This window comes from Merops nubicus, unplaced genomic scaffold (assembly GCF_000691845.1).
Source record: "Merops nubicus isolate BGI_N331 unplaced genomic scaffold, ASM69184v1 scaffold10158, whole genome shotgun sequence".
NCBI classification, from domain to species: domain Eukaryota; kingdom Metazoa; phylum Chordata; class Aves; order Coraciiformes; family Meropidae; genus Merops; species Merops nubicus.
In genome coordinates, this window is record NW_008626328.1 from 28,441 (window position 1) to 51,749 (window position 23,309).

The following is a 23,309-nucleotide window of genomic DNA, read 5'->3' on the forward strand; positions in this document are numbered from 1 at the left end:
ATGTCTTCTGCCCTGCTGTAGCAGGCACTAGGGAAGACCCCAGGGGTTTGTCCTGCTTTCCTCGGTGCTGCTTTTAGCTCCAGCATTTGAAATTGAAGCAATGAATGAAAATAATACACTTTTTATTAAAACGGACTTCTTTGGGACTTGAGGGTTTTGGTGGTATGTTTTTCTTGTTCTTAGCTTCATCCAAATCTTTAGAATTTCTTCAGAATCTTCCCTTTGGCAGAGTGAGGAGGGTGAGAAAATGTTGGGCCAAGATTAAAGATCAGTAATTCTGGCCTTTTTTTCTCATGCCACAGGAAGAACTGGTGTCACAGTGGAGCCTGGTGTTTTTTCCTCAGAGGTGCTTGTAGGAGCACTCTTGACAGTTTACAGCAGAACAGTATAAATTCTGTAGTTAACCCACGTCCTTTCTCCTGAGTGAACAGCTTTGTAGATGACCTCTCTATATACTGGTGTGTAGCTCTTGTGCTTTGGGGAGGGTTCATCAGGGACGGATTTGCTCATTCCAGGATCTACAGTGTCAGTCCTTTTGTCAGCTTTTGTCTCTAGTTTGAACTTCTTCAGCCCCTGTAGAAGGTGCTTGTCTGTCAAAGGGCTGTACTCTAAAGCAAGAATGGGCTGGCACATGGTTCTTGAGAAGCAAATGCATATGTAAAAAGACCAGTCTCTTCTGTTTGTACTGTTAGAAAAGACAAAACTTTGAATGTCATTACATTTAGAGGAAAAGTGTGACTAATTTTTTCACAACAATTATCTCAGATGATATTACAAGAAATCCCCAAATAATATTATGGTTTAATTGAGTGCTTGATTTAATAAGTGGGTTTTTCACTTCAGAAAACAGATGAGTGCTCCTGTGGTGATTTTTTTCTTTTTTTCTCCTTTTTTTAACTTTGAGAAACTTCAAGATGCTTGGAAGCACATGGCTGTAAAAAAGCCACAATAATTAAGTGACATCCTGGTGTCAGCATATGTGATAAATGCTGGTTTCAGCTCTGGAAAGTTGTGCTTAGGTTGCTCTGGGTGTCATCTAGAATAGAATTTAATTCTCTTTAAGTAGTCCGTGTTTAAAAGAGTGGCTAGCCAGAACAGCTTCCCTTAGATTCAAGTATGCTGAGAGAAGAGGGTATTGACCTTCTCTCTGATACCTACTCTGGAAAGGCAGTTGGATATGAAACTAGCCATAGAGGAGATCCTGCATCCTGACAGTTATTAGGAGCTTTTCCCTGTGTCTTGGCATGGGGGGATGAGCAATATACAAGGTATCTGAAAAATCAGAGAAATTTTGTTTCCTTAGATGGTCCAAAGAAATAGACAGTTCCTACTAAGACAGTGTATCTGCAGTAACTGAAAGTAGAGGTGGATTACTCTCGTCTTACTTTTCCTCCTTTCCTTTATAATAATTACTTTACAAATACCAGTAGGGAATTAAAGAAGAAAAAAAAATAGTGCTTTGCTTTCCAAAAAAATTCTCTGCAAGCAAGTCACAATCTTTGATTGAGGGCTTTTAGAAATAAGTCCTTCCCTTCAGTCTGATTAGTAGTGTTTGTTCTAAGCTCAGAAATAAACTGTGAGGGTTCCTTGGTAGCAGTAATCAAGATTGTTTCAGTTCCTTTTTTAAAATTACTAATAAATGTTTGCCATAATCTATGTAATTGTTTGTTCTAAATATATAAGCGAAACATGAATTTTCTTTAAAAAGACATGAAAGAGGTTTCTTGTTTCACTTTTACAGTATTTGTAACACTTAAAAGCATTGCTTCGCTTATCATATAGGGAAAGTTAAGTGCTGCATGCTCAAACCTACTTGGATTTGTGTGTCCATTTACAGGAAGCAAACTCAGAAATCTCTATGTATTGATACAACTCTTTGTCTCTTACAAAACATGTATGTTTACTTAAATATAAAATAGTCTTTCCATGTTTTTCCTCTGTCCTTTGATTTGTCTACTGGAAACAGTAGATAAACCGTGGGGTCTGTTATTGTTTGTGATCTCTAAAAGTTATATGGACATGGTACCAGTGGCTGGGATAGTAGAAAGTCCTGAGATACCCAGTGCAGGAAATGTGATAGGCTTTTTCTCAGCCTAGTGGTTGGTTGTTTTTTTTTTCCCTAATGGTCTCAGTAGTGGTTGGGGTGGTAGGAGTAAATGAAAAGTAATTACTGTTGTTGTCCTTAACATAAAAATGATTATCTATGAATAAGCAAATCTATTCACAAGGACTTCTTAAAAATTGTTAGTTTGTTACTTGTTCTTACTGAGGAGTCCTCTTTTTTGGGTAGTTGTCAGTGTGTGCATTTGTGGTGAGGGCTGGTCTGCTCTTGCTTTGTACTTGTGTTTAAACTATTAAAATAGTTCACTTAGCGCTGATTTGAGACCATAGACACAAGAGTGCCATTCTGTCTACTCTGTAGATGTAAGAATGCCAAAACTATGTACTATTTGGTTTCTGAATCTTTTACAAAATATGGATAATTTGTAAAGTTTTTGAAAACTAAAAACAAACAAACAACTACAACCAAAAAAAACAAAACCAAAAACCCCAAACTTTGCAAGTTGTCATGTAATCTAAATATCAGACATACTCTTTTCTTGTCCAAATACTTTTAGTGGTTGTTCTAGTCTTTGAACAAGCAATTTAAGAGTTACTTTGGAAAATATGTAAGTTTAACTGGTATGTACTTGTATTCATTTCACTGTTTCTCACTTTCCTTTCCTTCAGGAGTCAGCTTGCTTGATCTTGCGACTAGATATGTATAAGTGTCTTCCAAAATAAAACTGAGTCAGTTTGTTGAAGCTTTTATGTGCAGGTGATTTTGACTGGAAGGGCTTAAACTTAAAAGCCATGAATATCAAAATCAGTTTGTGACACAAATTGACATGATATTCTTGAATGCAGAATTAAACAAAATAACTAAGAAAAGTTAAATAAACCAACAGCTATGACCTTTACAACAAATGCAATAATATTTTGTGGCCATAACATGTACCTCTTTTCTGAATATCTCAAAGAAGTTTATCAACAATTAAAGAAATTCCTAACCTTTTCAGGGAGAATAGCAGAGATTCCCACCCTGGAAGGCATGGGAGCAAGCAAAAAGAGGAGAACTGACTTGTCAGAATGTATACAAAAGTCTTCAGCAGATAATCTAGGGCATTGTTTTTCTCTGAAATTCATGTGTTTCTCAGCTCTGTATGTTACCTCTTGCATGTTTCTTTTTTAAGGGCCTAGTATAATCCCTATTTTAATTAACTTTTATCTCTCAGTATTCTTATGAAGAAGCGGACAGTATATTTTGTGGCTGTTATTGCTATGTTGCTATTTATATCCATTTAAAATTAAATAATACTTAAGAAATTTCCTAAATTTCATCTGTATTTTAAAAAAAAAATTAAATGGGTTATCTGAGGCGACTCTAGGTTTAGCATGTTACAGAAATCATAATATATTCAGAGTTTTTCTTGTAGTTGATGTTTTCTTTCTTAATACAGTGTTGAACAGTAGTTATGCCTTGTGTCATCAAAACAAAGTGTCCAAACTATCCTGTTAAGTGACCATTTCAGGATAGTTCTCCAAATTAACTTCTTTCTCCAAAGCATTGCATTCTTAAAATATACATGCTTTCCTGGGCTGTAATAAACATACCAGGAAAAATACAGTGAATATAACTTGTGTAATAAAGTTACTCCAAGAAATAGTATCATATACTTCATCAAAGGACACTTTGAACTTCGCTTCTGCATTACTTAAAGCTTCTGGCAGAGAACTGAGGTACTTCATATCTTAAAGGAAACTTTCAGCTAAAATAAGAGAATATTCTTATAGTGAGTTTTTCAGATTTAAAAGATAATAGTTGTGGTCATAAAGTATAAAAATAGAAATAATAAATCCAAGTCAAATCTCCAAATAGCCGGTTGAATAGTGTGTTTCACGTAGTGGAGGATTACTGTGGGGCACTGACTGTTCATGTCATGGGAGAGAAGGGATGGGGAGGAGTGATCTGCTTACCGAGTCTCTGGTGCTTTAAGTCATTCGACATTTTTATTGCAGCTCATCTATTGTGTTTTATGATCATCTCTGAGTTTTAAGGTGTTTGTGTAGAACACTGCTAACTTTCTACTCAGCATCAAGCTTACATTCAGATCTTCTTAGCAGAAGCCTGCTGCAGTAGCAGGAAAACCGACCTTTTCCTGTAGTTTAGTCTGGCTGCTTTTTGGTCTGTGACTTACAGTTAACAAAATAATGCCACAGATCTTTGCTCTTTGATCAAAAAATTGAAAGAAAGGAAATTGGTGTAAGCTACACTAGACTGTTTTCAAATATTAATTTTTAGAGATATGTTAGGTGAAAACCACAACATGTCAGAAAAGCCCAGTGCCTGTTGTACTCCGGTTTGGCAGGTTTTTAAGAGAGAGAATGCTTGTGTGTTTGCTGTACTTTAGGAGTGTGTAGGGTTTTGAAAAATATATTGAATTTTATTTAGTCTTAAGCAGAGCAGTTAGTAGTGAGGCCAGGATTTTGTCTTAACTGGATGGATAGCTAGCAAATAGATCTGTAGGATGTATGTTGTTTGTACTGCTAGAAGGATTCATTGGAGGGTAAAGGAATCCAAAAAACTGTGATACGGACTTGAAGCATCATCTCCAGCCAGATATATGGCTTATTTTTTTTTATATAGAAAAATTATACTTCTGCAGGGAGGTACTGAAGCTTAGATGTTTCAGAAGCATCTGGAGGTCTCAAATAATGTATAGTTTTGAGTTTATTGATAAACTTCACATTCCATGGCTGTGTCTTCCCAAGTTGTTTTAGTAAGAAAACTGTCATAATTCAATGAAATGTACTGTTCCTACCTTACAATATTGGTGGACAGAAATACTTTGATAAAGTATTGTCCTAACTGGAGTTTTTTCCTACCTGCCTTTCTACAGACATCTGCCCAATATATACCTGTATGCGTTTTGTTGTCATTTTTGTTTTTAGTTTCTCTGGCAGTGGATTCCCGAAGGCTTGGATGATGAATTGAGACTATGGGCGTTTAAATTGTGAATTATATTAATGTGGGAGCAGTTGAAGACTCAGCATTTACTGCTGACAAGCTGGAAGAATGATCTGAAATAAATTTCTTCAGAACATACAGAAAGTGCTACATTTCTTATATACTTATTTGAATAATTATTTGTAAGATGGGGAGACTCATGAGGCAGTTGGCTTGCAGAATATGATCTGGTGATATATTGCGGATCATAAACAGAAGAGAATGTTTAGCTGATACATAAGGGAAGGCACTAAAATTCTACTAATTTTTTTTAAGTATCCTGTATCAAAACTAAAAGTCTTTAATCTTCTCTGCTCAGTGCTATTGAGGCTCAAGTGGAGCCAGGTGTCCAGTTGTAGCACAGTGAATCAAGGTAGACAAGACCAGTTGGAGAGTGTCCAGACAAGATAAAAATGATTAGCTGTCAAGGAGGCATGAAAAGAGAAATGAGTGAGAATTGACATTCTTTGTTGCAAGCATCTGTCTCAATAAATACTGAAAAAATATTTTGCAGATAATGGAATAATCTCTTTGTGAAGAAGACTAGGAGTAATTAACCTAGGGAGGGAGATATAGACATTAGGGAAAAATACTAATTTTGAGAGTAGTTGAGATCTATAATAGTTTGCATAGGAAGGCCAAGGCATACTCATTGTCAGTGACTTTTAAGAAAAGGTTAGAGAAGTGTCAGAGGTGGTTTTATCTGACCAAGGAATCAATGGATTAATATTCTCAAGGTCCTTTCCAGACATTTTCTTTAAGTATCTTGAAAATAACTGTAATACAAGTGGCTTGTGTAGGAGATAGCACTGAATAGATAGAGTTGTTGGGTTTTATTTTAGATGAATAAAGGCTTTTTTTTTTTTTACTTCAAAGCACCAGATAATGTGTTTGTTGGATAAATCTTGAGAGGAAAAGAATTCTGTGCCTTGATGAGAGCCAGCTACTGCTTACTAAATTCAAATACGAAAATTACACTTCCTAACCCCTTATCTTTTTGGAAGTGTGTGTCTTTATGGGTGCTTCTGCTTTACACAATTATTAAGTTTAGTATTACCTTCAGTGCCTTTCTTCGTCCTGCTTTGGTTTCTCTGATCACTATGGAAAAGTGAAGACGTATTCAGTCATTTAGAACTGCTATAGAAAGACATTAAGCACTTTTGTGGTAGACTGTCATCAAGTCTTTTAAATCAAAATTGCTTTTAAAAAAATGCTGCTTCTGGTTTTATGATTATTAAGTAGTCACTGTTATTTATAATATTATTTATTAGTGTCTGTATCAGAGGACCAAAAACTTTGTTTATGGCAACCTTTTTTTCTTTATTTCTTTTCATGATCAAAGGGGCTTAGCCTGGACTATTTCTTTGGTGTAGTGCTATATGACATTAGCTTTTAATGCTTCATTTTATTTTTTCCCCCAGGTCTCTGTCTTGAGAAGCTGCCAATTTCTTCTTCAGCTAGCAACCTCCATGTGGACCGTGAGCAAGAAATTGTTACATGCTATGAAAAGGCTGGGGATATTGCTCTTCTGTACCTTCAGGAGATAGAAAGGGTAAGTTGGGATGATTTGCCCAACTGAAGAATTACATAGCTCGTCTTTCACTGATGTGTTGTTACCATCACTTGAGTAACTCAACTGAAAGATGTCTGATGTTTGTTTTCTCAGGACTTCAGTGCACACTTAAAATTGGATAGTAAATCAGTGTGCTTTAATGGCTGTCTGGTAGCTGTAATTTTGACTGTTCTCTCATTTTGACCTCTTAGAAAATAGTGCTAGTAGTCTAAAAAGGGACAGAGTTCCTCTGAACTACTATGTATATTCAAGATGCTGATCTGTAGTCTTTTGTTGTCCTATGGTAGTTCATTTATGAACACAGGATTACGGTGCTTTCAAATACATGTTGAGGTATGTACATTACATGTATATACTTACAAGCTTTTCAGATAATTCTTGGAAAGAATTCAATTCAGAATGAAGCTGTGAAGACTGAAGATTGATCTTGTTGGTGTTTATTTGAAGCCAATAACATAACTGCTCTTAAATCCTCTTTATAAAACTGCTTGAAGGTAAAATTCTGAAATAACATTGTACCATTCCTCAAGACACTTGATGTATCGTTGGGGTGTCCAGTATACTAGTTGAAAGTGGGTTTGCTTAAACTAATAGGCACAATCCTGGCACATGACAAAATCGTCAGATCCAATAGCCACATAAACATATGATTTTAAAATATGGTTGAACGTAAGGTAAATCTTAATAGTTCTGTCAGTTGGATTAAGACGATGTTCTCGGCCTTGATAGCCTATTTGTCACTTCATCTCACTAACATATTGTTCACTGTATGTATGAAACTGCAGTTACTCTTAACATCTGAGGTGCTAGATATGTAGGAGAAATGTTTTTTATTCAAGAAAGATAATATATCTGAGCTTCCTGATGTTAGGCAAAATTTAACCTACAAGCAGCTCTGCATAATATTAGGCAAGATACCATTTTCTTCCCGCCCCCCCCAATAAGTTATGGTTTATGAATTATGGAAAGTTAAAATTAGGCTCTTTACTTGTAAAAAGTGTAACCCTTTGTGATTTAAAAGCTTCAGCCTTTATATGAATTTAAATGGATGCATAAGCTCTTTTATTTTCTTCTCTTTATTTTCATTCATACCATTAAGCTTGTCTTCCATTTCTTACCACTTAGCAAAAAACCTTCAAGTGTGTTATAGTTATTTTTTAATGAAAAGGAAATCTGTGGTACCCTTTGTTTCTAGGAGTTACACAATACTTCATTTTATTTAGACTTTGAGGTACATCTGCACAAAACAGAATACACTGAGGCCCTGTTCTTTGGCTTGTGGATACTATAAAAATGAAGTGAGCTAGCCATATCAGTGTGACCCATTTTTTCAGACCTATTGCTTACAAGCCTCAGATCTGTCATTTGACAGTTTCCTTTGACCAGATTACTAAGTGCAGTTAGGGTCATCCAATTGAAAGCAAAAGGAGAGAAAACTTTGATGTGATCAGAGAAAGAAAAGTAATTCACACTGTTTTTTAAATACATACACATTTTTATTTTCTGCAGGCTTTTTGCTTTGGGTTTGTTTGTTTTGTTAAAAAATAATTTTTCTTAATGACACTTCTTGGGGAATAAATTACCTTTATGGGTATAGCTGAGAGCAAAAAGATTTTTATTTAGGTGGGAATGAAGGTAAGGGTAGATATATTCTACTAGCCACCACCTACAAACAAAAAAGATTTCTCCAGTGTTCAGTATTGGCTTCTGTGTAAAAGTCCACAAAACTAGATTGTAATTTTTTTCCTAAATATTTTTTTTTTCCTTTTTCTTTTGTTCTCTTAGGTAATTAATGCCAATATACAAAACAGAAGCCCTAAGCCAGGGCCCACTGCACATGAGCAAGAACTTGGTTTTTTCCTGGAGACAGGACTTCAAAGAGCACATGTGTTATACTTCAAGAATGGGTAAGATTTGATTCTCCTTTTTTGTGTTTACTTTTTAGTTTATTTAAGTTTTATATTTGTGATCTAACTGGGCTTCATAATTTTTAGCAATTGTGCATTCTGTAATCTCGAGGCCTCCTATTAATAAAGTAATAATATTTTGATTGAAATAGTAAGGCTTCCAATATTGTATTTACATATTGCAAAATTGTTTAATCAACGTATAGTAAACAGAAAGCACTTTATATTTTTACTTGTTAGAACTTAAAATACCTTAAACTTTAACTATTTAAAATTTCTTTTACTTTATAATAGGCACTATTAGAAAGTGACTGACAACATACTGAAACTCTTGATTTTTATAATTTTGGTTTTGTAATTTTTTTCCAAATCTCTTCAGTTGTCACTTATTTTAACATTATGCTGCAGGATAAATGTGCATGAAGATCAACAGTATGTATACAAGTATACAATCTCCATTGTACCTGCCCTGTAGATCCTTTTAGATTCTGCATGGGAGATCCTTTATAATTTATTTTAAAGAAGGCTTCCCTTGAAAGCTTAGAAATAAATTCAAATGTCACAGAAAATGATAAAAGGAATACAACTCACCATTATGAAAAGCTTTGGAACTTGGCACAAATGGTTTTTAAGTACATTTCTGACATTTGTTGCTGAAGTCTTGTGGTTTAAAAGTTTGTTTGCAGGGCTTCTTATTTCACTCATTTTCTCATTTCAAGGAAAATGTGGTTTGATTGAAATATTTGAACTCTTGATAGGACTACTCTTTTGTACCAAAAACTTCGTATTCTTTCAAATACATAAGCAGGAGTTGAAGGGAAATCATGCAGTGTCTGTAAAGAGTTGGAGATTTTAATGTGCTGATGGTAGGCTGACAAAAAGCTATCCCAAGTTTTCAAACTGTTCAGGGATTTCAGCATGGAAATTATCACTAAGCTTTTTAAAAAGCTTTTGAAATCTCGATCTTAAAGAAGTAGTGTTGCAGTAATACATTATCTGGAAGTTACATTTTAGTTCTGTTTTCATCATTTAGTTGCAGGAGGATTCAATGTTCTGAAAGTTAATTGTCACTTAACACAGCTATAAATAAATTGTCTGTTTTAATACCTGCATAAAAGAGAAGTAAAATATACTTATTGAAAGAATCCCAGTGGCAATTGTGGTTAAGAATAAGCTAAAAATTCCACATTTTGGAGCGTGTTGGTTGAAAGCCATCAGTGGAAATGTTCCATTTAATCTTACATGTTTTGCATAAAAGCAATCGGTAGTAGACAAATAGACATGGTGGATTAAGATTAATTAAGAAAACGAAAAGCAAACGCACAATAAAGTCATGCAGCAGGTTATTCAGGAACATCCAGGCCTTAGGAGTGTTTTCTGTAGACCGTGTCCCTTGGTCTGGTGTGAGCTTTGAAAGGTTGCTTGTATTCCATGTACACTTTGGGCCTTCACAGTGAAGCTTCTGGTGTTCTTGTTAAACTCCTACATACGTTTTATCTTTTTTTTCTGCAGTCTTTTTTACAATGGTGACTTGTAGTTTACCAGCTAATTACACTTATATTTAATTTTCAATTTCTTCTTCCAGTTTCATTGGCCAGTGCTACTTTTTTTTTTTGTGGTGTGAGAGGAAGCGGGATGTTAGGAAAAATAGCTCTGTGCCAATCATTATTTTACATATTCCTGCCATTATATCCTTCAGTTTCCGTTCTTAATTTAGAGCCAGTCCCAGTTCTTTCAAGATTTCCTAATATGGCAATTGTCCTAGCCTGATCATCATGTTGCTGCTTTTATGAGCTCCTTTTTTTTTTAATTTAAGTTTTTAACTTGAGTTTACCAGAACTGACCAGAACTTTAAGTGTATACTTTTATTATAAAGACAAACTTATAGTGTATATTTTAGTACATTTTAGGGATGCTTTGCTTGTTTTTTAAATTTATCATCTTTCATGATGTTAGGTTCATAGAAATTAAAGATCTGTCCATTAAACTTTGCGACATACATCATTTAAATATAATCTAAAATTGTAAAGATTATATGAACATTTTCAAGGAGAGGAAATGTAGCTATTTTTAATACAGGCAGTTTAGAAATGTAAGCATTTCTTTTAAATAAACGTTTTGCAACTGCAGTTATAGATGTTCAACAGGCTTCAATCCTGGGAAGAAGGCAGGGAATCACCAGAGTGTGCTTGTGAGTGATGCGGGAGAAGAGGAGAAGTGTGCCTCTGTTTTTACAGGCAGACTAAATCTGCTATTCATATTGCAATGCAGTGGAATCTCTTATTTGTCTGTGTTCATGAAGTGAGGATGATACTCAGAAGAGTTGAATCTGAAATAAAAGTTCCTCTCACCAAATGATAACCTGGCATCGGTTTGAGTAATTTCAAATATTATACTGTTACCAGCGTAGTGCCTAGAGAGCGTGCTTAAAGATTTGAGCGGATGTTTATGGGGGTATCATATGGTTTTTAGACTTCAGTTCCACTCCAGTAAGTATTAATAAACATCTCTCAAAATCTGCTGGGGAATTAAATTTGTCTAGAGTCCTCTTGCTATAGTGTGGGTTTTTGTTATTGCATGTCTAGGGGTCAGTTGACTAATCACTGCTTTTAATTGCTCTTCTTCCCCTAGAAATGGAAGCATCATATTTGTGCATGTATGGAAGTTAGAAGCTAGAGAAGAAAATCAGATAACTTTTATACTATCTGGAAGAGCATAATTTTAGCAATGATGTAGGGACTATTGCTGCCTACCCAGAAGGCTGGTTTGGTCCACTCTAAATTTCCCCTTTGTTCATTAACTGTACAGAGATTTTATTTTAAATCGAGAGTCAATTTTTTGTAGAGGATTAAGCGACTGTCCTTCAGGTATGCATTATCTTCTATGAAAAACTAGAAAGTGTTTAAAATATGAGAGTCTAACTGCTAAGTGATGACATTTTGAAAATACATGGAAAAGCAATTATCTAAACTTAAAAAAAAAGTTCTGAATAGAAGAATGTTATTTTAGTGCTCTGTTAAGAGACAAAGCTGGAATTAAAGTTTTCTTCCAAAGCGTATAAAATTTTAGTAATGAATCACACTACATACGAAGTTTTCACTTGGGAGTAGAGGAGCATTTCAGCTTGTAAATGAGTAACAAAGAAGTGGAGGAAGCTGTTCTAAAACTTTAAAGCAGAGTTTATATGCTTTTAAAAACGCATTCTGAACTATGTCACTTTAATTGACTTTCAGGATGATTACACAACTTCTATTTAGTCTAGTAGTTGCTTTGTAATTTCAGATTGAAGGAGTTCAAAGTCCTGATGTTGTTCCAAGAAAACCTATGAGCACAGGAACCAAAGTTCCTGACGAAACATTAATACTTCAACATAACTGTTTTCAAGTAAGATGCCCCTGAGAGAGAAAGGACAGCAGTTTATGAACCCAGTAATTTTTCTAACCTAGTATTTGCTTTGTATTCATGTTATGAGATAAACTATGTCAAATTTGTTTTTCCGCTTTTGGTTCCTTCCGTTGCACCTTGTAAGAGAGATTCATAGGATCACAGAGGTTGAAAGGGACTCGGAGGGGCCGTGTGTGCCGAAGCTCTGCTCCAAACGTGGCTGTCATGTTCAGCAGCTTGCTCAGGGCCTTGGCCAGTTGTTCTGAGTGTCACCAAAGATAGAGTTCAAATTCTGATGAAGTTTGGGGCTTGGGTGTTTTGTTGAACAATATTAATGACATATATCATCATCTGAATGTGAGCTGCAGTAACCTACAACTAAGTCTTTTGAGTTTCTTTCTGTTAATACTAATTTTTCTCCAAAAGGCAGCTAGTTGTTGTACCTGGATGAGTTGTTTTCACCAAAAGAAAGATTTTGCTCTATGAATGTAGTGTTTGGCCATTTCTGTTAAAGCTTTAGTAATAGTTTAACATGGAACTTTTCATTATTTTGAATTACTGGTTACTAATTACATGGGCTTCTTTTTTTCATATTGATATAATATTTTTGAACTGACTAAAACTGATGGAAGCTGCCAGTTTTAACTGCAAAAATGTTAATTGATCATGTTAAGTTCAAAATGAGGAAATTAGCAGGTAGGAGAACTACTTGGTGCTAGATTTCTTTATGATAGTAGTAGAAAGTGATTTGCTAAGCATGAAGGTAAGTTTGCTGAAGAAAGCGTGCGTGGCTTTCAGTCATAGTAGGAATAAAAGGAACTGCCTCTTGGAAGAACTAGGAAACTATTCTGTACAGACCTTTGAAAAAATAACACAAAAAACTAGTACTAAAGGACGATTCATCTTTATTTTTTAAATAGTAGTATGTATTCATAAGCTATTTTCGCCAAGAGCTACCAAATTAGTTTGACTTGTCAACACTGTCCTTTTTAAGCTGTGGACAGTGCTGCAGCAATCAAATTGTACTGGTGTGTTTATATATTAAAAAATCAGTAAACGGAAGACTGGTACAGTACTAAGAAAAGCTGAATACTGTGCAACTGTTTGAGGCTGTGTCTGTTTTCATTTGTTACTGAGATGAAAGGTGTTTGAAAACTCATGAATTCTTTCCAAGTCAAATTATCATTATTACTTCAAATGATTTCATTGTCATTGGCCAAACCATTTACAAAGTTGTTTCTAATGTTTTAAGATAGAAGCAGTATTAGTCTGATCATGCTGAGTATTCACTGCTTTGATTACCTTGGAGACATAATACGTTACAGAAATGCTAGCTACCAGTTGAAGCTTGAAAGTCAGGCAGACTATACTTTTATGTTTTCAGGTGAATGCTGGCAAATTCCCCTTCCCACCTCCTTGTTTCTTACGTTCTTTTAAAATATGTAACTGCCAAGATAATGTGTTCTACAGCCAGTTTACTGAGGAGTGCTTGTAAACATTTTTTTTTTTTATATATGTGCGGGCATTTTGATGTTTGTACTGAAATAATTTTGTTTGATACACCTCCTAGACCTGACCTTTTTTGCCTCCCAGATTCTCCTTCTAGTGCTGGGCCGCTCTTCCAAATGACCTTTTTTTGAACTCCCATCTGATACACTGCATTTTAAGTATGAGAAGGTGAAGAAGGTGTATGGTGGTGCCCTTGTGCATTTGCTTTCTCTCCGGCACTTACACCTATGTATAAATAATTTTGAGAAGGATTCAGTGTCTTTCTGTTTACCAAATCTCCACACTGCTGCAGTGTGGAGATTTTAAAACAGAATTTCTTTGGGAAAAGGTAGTTTCTTAGAGATTGCATTGAAACAGATTCAGGTCTGGTAAGCCACCCAGCAGTGAAGCAATCTCATTTACTTCACTGTGATATTTTCATAAGACTATTGGCAGGATGTTTTATAGAGGTGGTTTTATGTTATCCTTCCTGAAAGACGTGTTGCTGTAAGCCTCACGCTTAGGAGTGCTGCACAAATTCTTGTCTGCAATGAGTGAACAGAGGAGGAGTATAAAGAAAGTTGATTACTAATCAATATTGTGCTTGTATGGTTTGGGGTGTTTGCAGAGGCTTTTCTTTCCAGAAAATCATGTCCCCATTTGTAGGTATAACTTGCATTTTGTGTGTTGTATATAGTAAGAATTTGGAGAGTTTTGTCTCTCTGTGCCTTTCCTGAGGTTAATGTGTTCAATTACATTGAACACTGGTTCGTGATTAATTTGAAAAGTATAAAAAGGAAAGACAGCTTAGTAAGCATTTTCAGAATTGCAATTGTATGCAAAAGAGGAATGGAAATCTTGTCCTCTGTTCTACTTGTTTTAATGTAACAGCCTGATAGCAAATACAAGAGTTAGCAATAAAAGGACAAAACTCTCATTAACTATACTAATGAATAAATGTCACATAAAGTAGTGGAAAACTGTGCATGTTCTTCCAGTTTTAGCATCTCTAGCTAACTGGAAGCAATAGTTTCAAAGTTAAGCATCTCTATGGGTTACTCTAAAGAGTTAGAAAATCAGCAGAGGTTTGATAACTTCTTTTGTTTTGTGATTTTTTTTTTTTTTTGGTTATTGTTTGTGTTTTAATTCTTTTCTCCCTCCCATGGTTTATTTTCACTACCGTTTTTTCACACTTAATGTATTGCTGTCTTCACATGGCTGTCTAGTATTTTTGGCTTTCCTGTTGGACAGGCATACAGTGTCAGTGAGTCCCCACCTTCACGACTCAGCTTAATTCTTCACCAGGTGTTGCCTCGAGTTTGCTTTCATTTCAAGGGTGGCTCTCTATTCCTCTCACCCTTTCTCATCATCAGTGTCACCACTGGGAGGGCTGAATCACATGCAGTGCTCAGGATTTCGTTTTGTTGTTGCTCAGCACTGTCTCTGATGAAATATTTGATCTGCTAATTTCTGACCTTTGAATCTTTAAGACAGGTTGTAAAACTGTGCCCATGTTGATTACTGCTGAAGTCCTCCATGCTATTGTCATGCATGATATTAAACTGAGTCATATCCTAGGTCTTCAGTTTGGTGTTCTAAACAAAATCACTGTTGGTGCTGCACACTCTTCCTTCTAGTTCTCCAGGAGCTTTTATATTTCCTTTTAAATATAGGTAAAATAACTCTGAAGTTTATGACCATTCAAATGGACTGATGTGTAATACAATATTAAATATTCACCAGAGTAAATTCTATTTACTTTATTTCCTCTGTTAACTGATTTCCTTTGTAAAACTCTCTGGCATGCTTAGCACTTTTTTCTTTTTTGTTTATGATTTTCTTTGACACCTTCTTAATCTACCCCTGTTTCTTCCTCTGACTACATCTCTGCTTGAAAAGAGAAACTTGCAAAATAATATGAGTTAAAGGGCAAGACTCTGTAACTGGAATTGTCCTTTCATGAATCTGGTTTTTAGGCCTTAATAGTTGGATCTGGTACTTAGTGTATACACATGCACATACATATGTGTATATAGTGTATTGTATATATACACTTATATGAAAGAACATTCTGAGAAGGAGCTGAGGTGGTAGTGTTAAGAGTATGTGTAGTGCCCTGACACTGTAAATTGGAGTTACTTGCTCCCTTCTTCTCCATCCTACTCTCCTGGCATGCGTTTTTTGTTTGCTTTTTGCTGATTGAGGTAATTGTTTGGCTCTTCTGTGGAGCCATTTCATTCTCCAAAACAGCAGAAAACAAACACCAAAGAACTTACGGTTTTCAATTGTTTCAGAGAGACTGATTGATTCACTGGAAGGTGTTATAATGGCTGGTGTGGTTGTGAGATGTAGGACCATGAAGGTAAGACTAGGAAGATGCGAAGAAGGAAGAATGCTGGAAAGGGAACAAACATCAAGAGGGGAGAATGAGACTTTCCTCTTTTGTTAGTGAACCATTAGATAGGCTTAGCTACCAGTGGAGCTGCAGTCCAGGCAGTACATTTTTTCGTTTTAAATACATAAATGCAAAAAATTGCAGCTTGACTGGACTGCTTCAAATACTTAGGGTTGTGTATCTGTAATGGCACACTGAAGATGTTTAATTTATTACCCCAAACATCAATAAAGAACCTTCAAGCATTAAGCAAACATGATCTTCTGTAGTGAATTTGAGATACCTGGGATTTTTCTTTCTGCATGAGTTAACAATGGGTAAAATGAGAAGTGTATCATAGTGCCCTTTTTTTTTTTTAAAGTGTACTTAAAAAAAAAAAAAGAGTAGATTCTGGCAGGAAATAACTAATTATCAACATGTAATTCAGGAAGTAATACCCATTGATAATGTTTTGTGGAAATTATACACTAATATGAGAATATTCAAAGTATAATTATGAAAGGAAGAGAAGGAGACCTGAGAAAGAAACCAGAACTGTCTGAAGTTGCAGATGTTGACTTTTGGAGATAGATATCTAAACCTTACTCCAGGATGTTTGTTTGAGGTGACTTGGATTGCATTAGATCCATACTTTTTCTAACTGTGGATGAAATTATGCATCCCATCCTTCCTCCCACTCCCTCCTCAAACCTGAGGCAAAACAGACACAGACATTAGTCGCCAACCTCTGAAGCATCATTAGCTGTGCAGAAGACTTAACCTTGCCCATTTGGTCAGACCTTTAATAAAGTTATTGCAGAAAGCCATAGAATTTCAGTCCTTAATTTTTTTTTTAAACCCATCTTTGTAGGGTTGTATAAAGCAATTGCTCTACTAGTGGAAATGACACGTTTCAGTATTAGGCTATTATTCTCTTGCTGTTGAAGAGTTAATCTCTTGATTTGTCACATTTCTTGCCTTTTGGTTATGTAGTAACTTGTTTCAATGTAAAACTGACTGAACCTTATTAGTCAAGAGTATATGGATTTAAACCATTGTGGTTTTTTGTAAACTGGTCATTCACACCAAAGTTACTGAAATGCCACTGTTCCGATTGGCATTGCCAAGAGTTTGCTCTTAATTCCTGCTCTTCAGAACAAGTATCTTTCTTTTCTTTTCTGCTTGAATTCCTGGGAGAAAACCCCAAACTCTAAAATTTACTATGTATCATTGAGTTTATAACTATTGCATTTCTTTTTTTGGGGGTGCGGAAGAGAGGGAGAGAATGTGTGTTTGGGAAGTGGGCTCAATTTCAAAAGCCATTTCTGTTTCACTGCATTGATCAAGCAATCTGTATCTCATTGCTTTTGGTTTCTCTCCTTTTTAAACATTGAATATTCTTTAAATGAGATATAGTAAGCCTCAGCAAAGAAGTAATACTTAAGTATTTAGTGTAACAACCTTTTCACTGGCATGGCTCTGGATATACTTGTCTCGCTTAAATGGGAGAAGTACTGGGAATTTAATGGAAGAGCAAGTGAGGTTTAGTCTAAGTTCACTAAGCAGAAATTTATTCTAATTCCATATCTAATCTATAAAAGGCAATGTTAGACTAAATATTTTGGCTTTTTAATTGATTAGCATAGGGGCAATGACTGACAAAAATCCATTCTCAGACTAATGGAGAAGATAGTATCAAAATGCACTGCAAATACAAAGTAAATGAATCCTAGCAACATTTCTGAGGTTAAATTTCAAGCATTTGTTTTGTAGCCTGTTTTGAGTGTATTGTGATGAGATGTCACTCCCTTTGTTATAAGGAATAATATTTGCGTTTTTTATCCTAACATCTTTCTAATATAGACTGCTTCTTATCGAGCAGTTTCTTTTATTGTTTTTTTTTTGTGTGTGTGTTTAAAAACACAAAAATCGGAACTATGTGTCTGGAGCATGAGATTTATCTAGACTGCTAATGCCAAAGCACCATATTGTCTGATGCCAGACATGCTTTTTAAAACCAAAGACTTAAACCAAGACTTCTTGGTGGTGATGGTGACAACTATGTTCGTGCTGTAAGTTTGGTACTGCTGACCTACATGCTTATATCTGGGTCTTCTGATCCTGCATGGAAAGTTTGTCCTTAGTGTCCCATAATCTTCTTCCTGCACTTCCTTTGTATCATATCTAGTTATTGATCTCTCTCTCTCTCTCTCTCTGTTTAGGAGTGAGCACTTTTGCATAGATTCTGTTGCATAGATTTGCAACAGAAAAGTTGCCTGAAGTTTTCAAAGGAGCATAAAGTTGTTACTAATATAAATCGCTGAGGTTCAGGGTGCAAATCTGTAGACACGATGTTGCAAATAGCCCTAAGAGCATCTATCTGTATAGGGTTTTGGTTGTAGATGGTACCTTCAAGTCCTGGTTCTCAGACTGTAATTGGTATAGTGCTACTTAAAGAGTCAAAGTGTTCTTGTTTTCTTTTTCTCCAAGATTTAAAGCAGCAAACATTTTAATTAGTATTTAAAAACTAGGAAAATGCAATTGAAAGGGTTTAATTCGAGCATGGTCTGAGGGAAAGCAGTCGTAAACACACGTGTGTAAATAGCAGCCTTTCTATGTGGGCTTTGTCTTGTCTGAAATGATAGAAAATGTGTCAGCTCTGAGTGCGTGTGAATGTACCTTAAAATTCCTTGTGTCGAGAACGGAAGGGATCTCAAAGTCATTTACAGACACTGTAGGACACATTGTTTTTTATAAGTTAACTGGCCATTCCGGCATTCAGTCATCAGGGGTGGAACTGCTAATATGAAGGCACACTACTGAAAAGCAGGTAAAAGTTGTGTGCTTCCTAAGCTAGGTGAGAAAAGTATGTACCAGAATAGCTGCCACCCTCCTCTTCCCCATGTTACAAACTGTTACCAAATGCAGGAAATGTACTTTGCTCAAAGCAGCGCAGTGTGGAGATCTACCATAATGTTCATGGTATATTTTGCTTCATTACTTCTCTCTCAAAGCATTTAACTCAATTTTGGGGTGATGTAGATTGTAGTTTTGAAGTGTGGTGTTTTTTGGTTTTTTTTTTTGTTTGTTTGTTTCTGTTTTTTTTTTTTTCTGTATACTTCATGTAGAATATGCTTGATGAATCTGTATTGTGTTTGTATTCACTTTTGTAGCGGACCAGTGTTAAATGCTTTATGAAGCAAAAACAAATTCTGTATTTTAAGTTTGTGTGCTTTTACTTTTCCCTATGCAATCTTGCTGCTTTTCCTGTGGTACAGTAGAACTCCAGTCACAGGTTTGTCCCTTGCAGATGCTTACAAAAATGTAATGGGTAACTAATAACAACCTGTCATGAAGTTCTTAAAGACTTTTAAAAGTTACGTGCTTTTTCATAGACTGGTGGTTTTTTTTGTTGTTGTTGTTCTTGTGACACGTCAAAATCCATAAACTTCATGTAGACATAATGCTAACTACTGCAATTTGGAAAGATTTAAATTGTGATTTGAAGTTCTACTGCATAGTATATGTTTCAGCGGTGTTGGGAAATGAGTGTTTCAAGCTGACAAGTTCTCGCTCTTGCTCTTTTTCGACAATTTTGCAGGGAACGTTTCAGTTTTTTTGGCAAGTCTGTTTGTTTTTTTAAATCTTGTTATGAGGACACACCTGTGATTTTTGCAATACAGTCCTTGAGAGAAAGTTCCATTCATGCGAAATATGCACTTTGAACAGAGGACTTATTACTGGGATTCCAGTGGTCTGGTTTTGGCTCTCTAAAATATTTGGCATATGGTATTACTGAATGGTATGTATTTTGGCTTTCCAAAGGTGCTGAAGGTATTCAGCTTCCACTGAGTTCAGAGGTTTTCTTAATATTTGGCCTACTGACTTTTTGTACTTCATTGGTATAGGAAGTTGGTGTAATACTCATTAGTTATTGAGGCCTGCCTGTGTGAAATATATGAATAAATACAATCTTTAATCCAATTGTTTCCATGTTAGATGTACACACAAGATTAATTTACTGTGTAGTAACGGGGCACTCCATGGTCAAGCTCTGCTGTAATATGGACTTTTTACAAACATTATTTCCTGTGTGACTGGTGATTATTTCTTTTTAACCAAGCTGTGGCTTACTTTGACATAACTTTTAACCTGTTCCTACAGGTTATTTGGAAATGCTAGATCTTTTGAGATGAGCTTTTATGTAGAAGTATTAGTATATAGTAGAAAAAGGCTTTTCTGAATTTGTACAAAGTTGCAATTCAGAAGGTCAGTATTTTAAATATATTTGTAAATAAAGACATCAGAGTAAGGAAGGCAATTTCAACATCAGCTTTATAGTGCAGTGCAATAGTGCTTTTACTTATAAAATTCTCAAACAATATGTAATATTTCTTTTCTCATTTGAGGCTTTGTTAGATGTTGCACAACTTCCCCATAGAAACCTGTCTTGAGATAATACAACTATATGACCAATACTGCTTTAACTCAAAACACTCTTTTGATTAAATAATTTTTAGAAATAGTGAATTGACTCTCCTGTTATGTGTTGAAGATGTAGAATTCAGTTGCTCAGCTCAGCAAAAAGCCAACCCAGTCCTTCACCAGTTCAAAGATAAACTGTATTCATATAAAATATCAACTACTTTTAAGTGCAATAAAAAGAGAGATAGCTGAGATAACTGATATGAAGATGAGAAAAAGATAAAACTGTAATGCCATTCAAAATCATCTATTGTTGGAGAAGAAAGTTCAGATCTGCTAAAATTGTTAGTGTGAATGATGTCTCCTCTTTGAGGAATCTCTTTGCAAAAGCTGTTTAGGCAGGAGAGGCAGAAGAAGCATAGACAAAGAAACTTGATTGCAGAAGCAATGCCAAAACCCAGCTGGAGTCGAGAGCAGAACACTGACCCCTCAGTCCTCTTCTGGGCACACCGTGGACCTTGCTCTGTGTGTGCTCTTCCCCTTCTGAAAAGGAGTTTAAAATTTTACATTGCTTTCACTGAGGACTGCAAGATTTGCTCCTTTTTTATTTCCCTATGTTAAGGTGTCAAGAGACAGCTAAAATGGAATGCTTTTTTTCTTTTCTCCAAAGTTTATACTTGGAAGCCTGATGTGATTGAAAATTAAAATCATTATAGCAACGAGATGAATTTCAGTTTTGTTTTTTTCGTTTTTTTTTGTGGTGGTTACTTCATACACTTTTCCTTGCTTACTCTTAAGCTGTCCACTGATCATGAAAATGTTTTTTTTTCAAAAAATTGGTAGAGAATATTGTTAGAGTAATCAGTGGTAAGGTTCCCAGATGAAAAACAAAACAAAACAAAAACACAGGCAGTGATGATATGCAGGGGAAAAAAACCAACAGCATGAATTTTACAATATTTTTGAGTAATATATTCATGTGCTACTGCATCCAGATTGGAATACTGTCAAATTCTATGTTTATATACAGGAACTTGACGAGAGGTGTTGGTAGATTTAGAGAGTTACTAAGAGCTGTTGAAACAAGAACTACACAGAATCTGCGAATGGTAAGTTATATTAAACCACATTCCTATTGCAGCATCTGAAATTTTATATAGCATAAAAATAATGGATGAATTAGAGACAAATAGTCAGATACACAGCATATTGATCAGGATCTTGTTATTCACCACTTTCTAAGGTTACATTTCTTGGCTTAAGTGAATGATTAAAATGAAAAAGAACGTTTGATACCCAGTCTCTTCCCTATTTCACTTTCCTATCTGTGGCATAAGGGGAGTGAGGACAGAGTGCAGTGCCTTGAAGGCATGTTTTATTAAGTTGGAACTTGTCAAGTTATTTCTTTATATTTGTGATAAAGTCTCTTGAAGTAAAACAACAAAGGCAAAATCATGAAGATTTGTTATTTATATTGTCAAAAAAGAAGCCTTTACCAAAAGAGTGAAGTATCTTTTTTGTATCTCTTATATATAAAAGGCCAAGGCTTATGTCTTTTGCTCTAATGTAATGATTTTAAAATGTCCTAGATGAGTTTCGTAATACTAGGCCTTTAAAACTTCCAAAGTGGTAATAAGGAAGGTAATAGTTCTCTTTATTAATTTAATAACTGATTGATAGTAAGGATTTTAAAAATATTAAATAGACTTTTATATATGTTATAGCATAAAATTGAAAAATTTAGATGAAAGACTTCATGTGGTATAGGAATTAAGGTGGAAGATACAGATCATATGGTGTTGTCTGTGGCTTAAATGTTACACATCTGTTGCTGGGAAACACTCCCAATTCTGATACAAATGTCTTTTTCTATTGCCCTGGTGCTAATCTTGGAGTTTTCATAATCCTGATATATAGTCATGCAGCTTGTATGCACACGTATTAAAGAGGAGATTAACCTGATAGTTACGGATTACAGGATGACCTCAAAGCTTTAAATTAATATTATTTACTTAAATAATATTTAAGTAAGTATTTCTACACTTAAATATATGGTGCCAAGAATAGTTGATCAAAATAAACTTTCATGCTGATCTACAACCTTGTTTCACTCTTGCTGAACCTTATCAACAGCAGCAAGCACCAGCACCTTCAAGTAAAAATTGTCAGAAGCCCCAGCCATTTGGGGTTTGGATTATAACTGTCTGTGGTGGGTTGATCTTGAGTGGCTGCCAATTTCCTACCCAGCTGCTCTTTCATTCTCCTTCCTTAACACAACAAGGGAAAAAGAAGGTAGAAAAACTGTGTGTCAAGTTAAGAACAGAGTTCACTTACCAGTTATTGCCATGGGCAAAACGGACTTGACTGGGGGAAAATGATTTCTTTTTATCATCAATTAAAAGAGTTGGATGGTGAAAAACAAAGACAAAACCTAAGCCACCTTGCCCTCACCCCCTTTTCCCACGTTCAACTCCTTCACTCCTGACTCTTCTACCTCCTCTCTCCACCCTGTCAATCCCTCAGTAGTGCATGGGACATTCAGGGTTGTGGGGAGTCCAGATCAGTTCTGCTCTGCTGTTTCTCACTCCTCACATTTTTCGTCTGCTCCAGAGTGGAGTCCCTCCCATGGCTTTCAGTTCCTTCAGGGAATATCAACCTGCTCCACCACATGGAGCCTCCTCTCAGGAGGCTGCAGTGTGGATACCTGCTCCACTGTGGTACTTCATGTCCGTGGACTGCAGGGAAATACCTGCTCCACTGTGGTCTATCCCATGGAAACATCTGCTTTGGGCCTGGAGAGGTAGTAGAGGTTATTTGGCATAAAATATCTGAGAACAGACTTCGATGTGCTCCACTCTTAGAGGCAACAGTTGTTGGTGGTGATGCTTCAGAAGTATCCAGGTTGAACTGATAAAATTGAAAAGTTGTTTCCTTGTGTTTAAGTTGAACTGGGTGTTTGTTCCTTTCCAACATCAGTGTGCCTTTTTTTTTTTTTTATGTTTTAAAATAACAGAAAATGTAGTCTAGGTGACTAGTTGTCATTAGAAATAATCCAAGTGTTTTTGGATTCTGAATCCTGTCTGAATCTATAATCTGAATACAAGGGTTTGT

At 35.6% G+C, this 23,309-nt stretch overlaps 1 protein-coding gene across 1 annotated transcript in view; it reads left to right on the plus strand.

Moving 5' to 3' along the window:
* The window catches only part of TTC7A (tetratricopeptide repeat domain 7A), a gene marked incomplete at its 3' end in the record, with an annotated part of 86,397 nt that overhangs the window by 8,076 nt on the left and 55,012 nt on the right, over nt 1-23,309 (plus strand). The window contains exons 3-5 of the mRNA XM_008945958.1: nt 6,469-6,599; nt 8,406-8,527; nt 21,229-21,307. Coding sequence (XP_008944206.1) covers nt 6,469-6,599; nt 8,406-8,527; nt 21,229-21,307 — 332 coding nt within the window. The remainder of the gene's footprint in view (nt 1-6,468; nt 6,600-8,405; nt 8,528-21,228; nt 21,308-23,309) is intronic.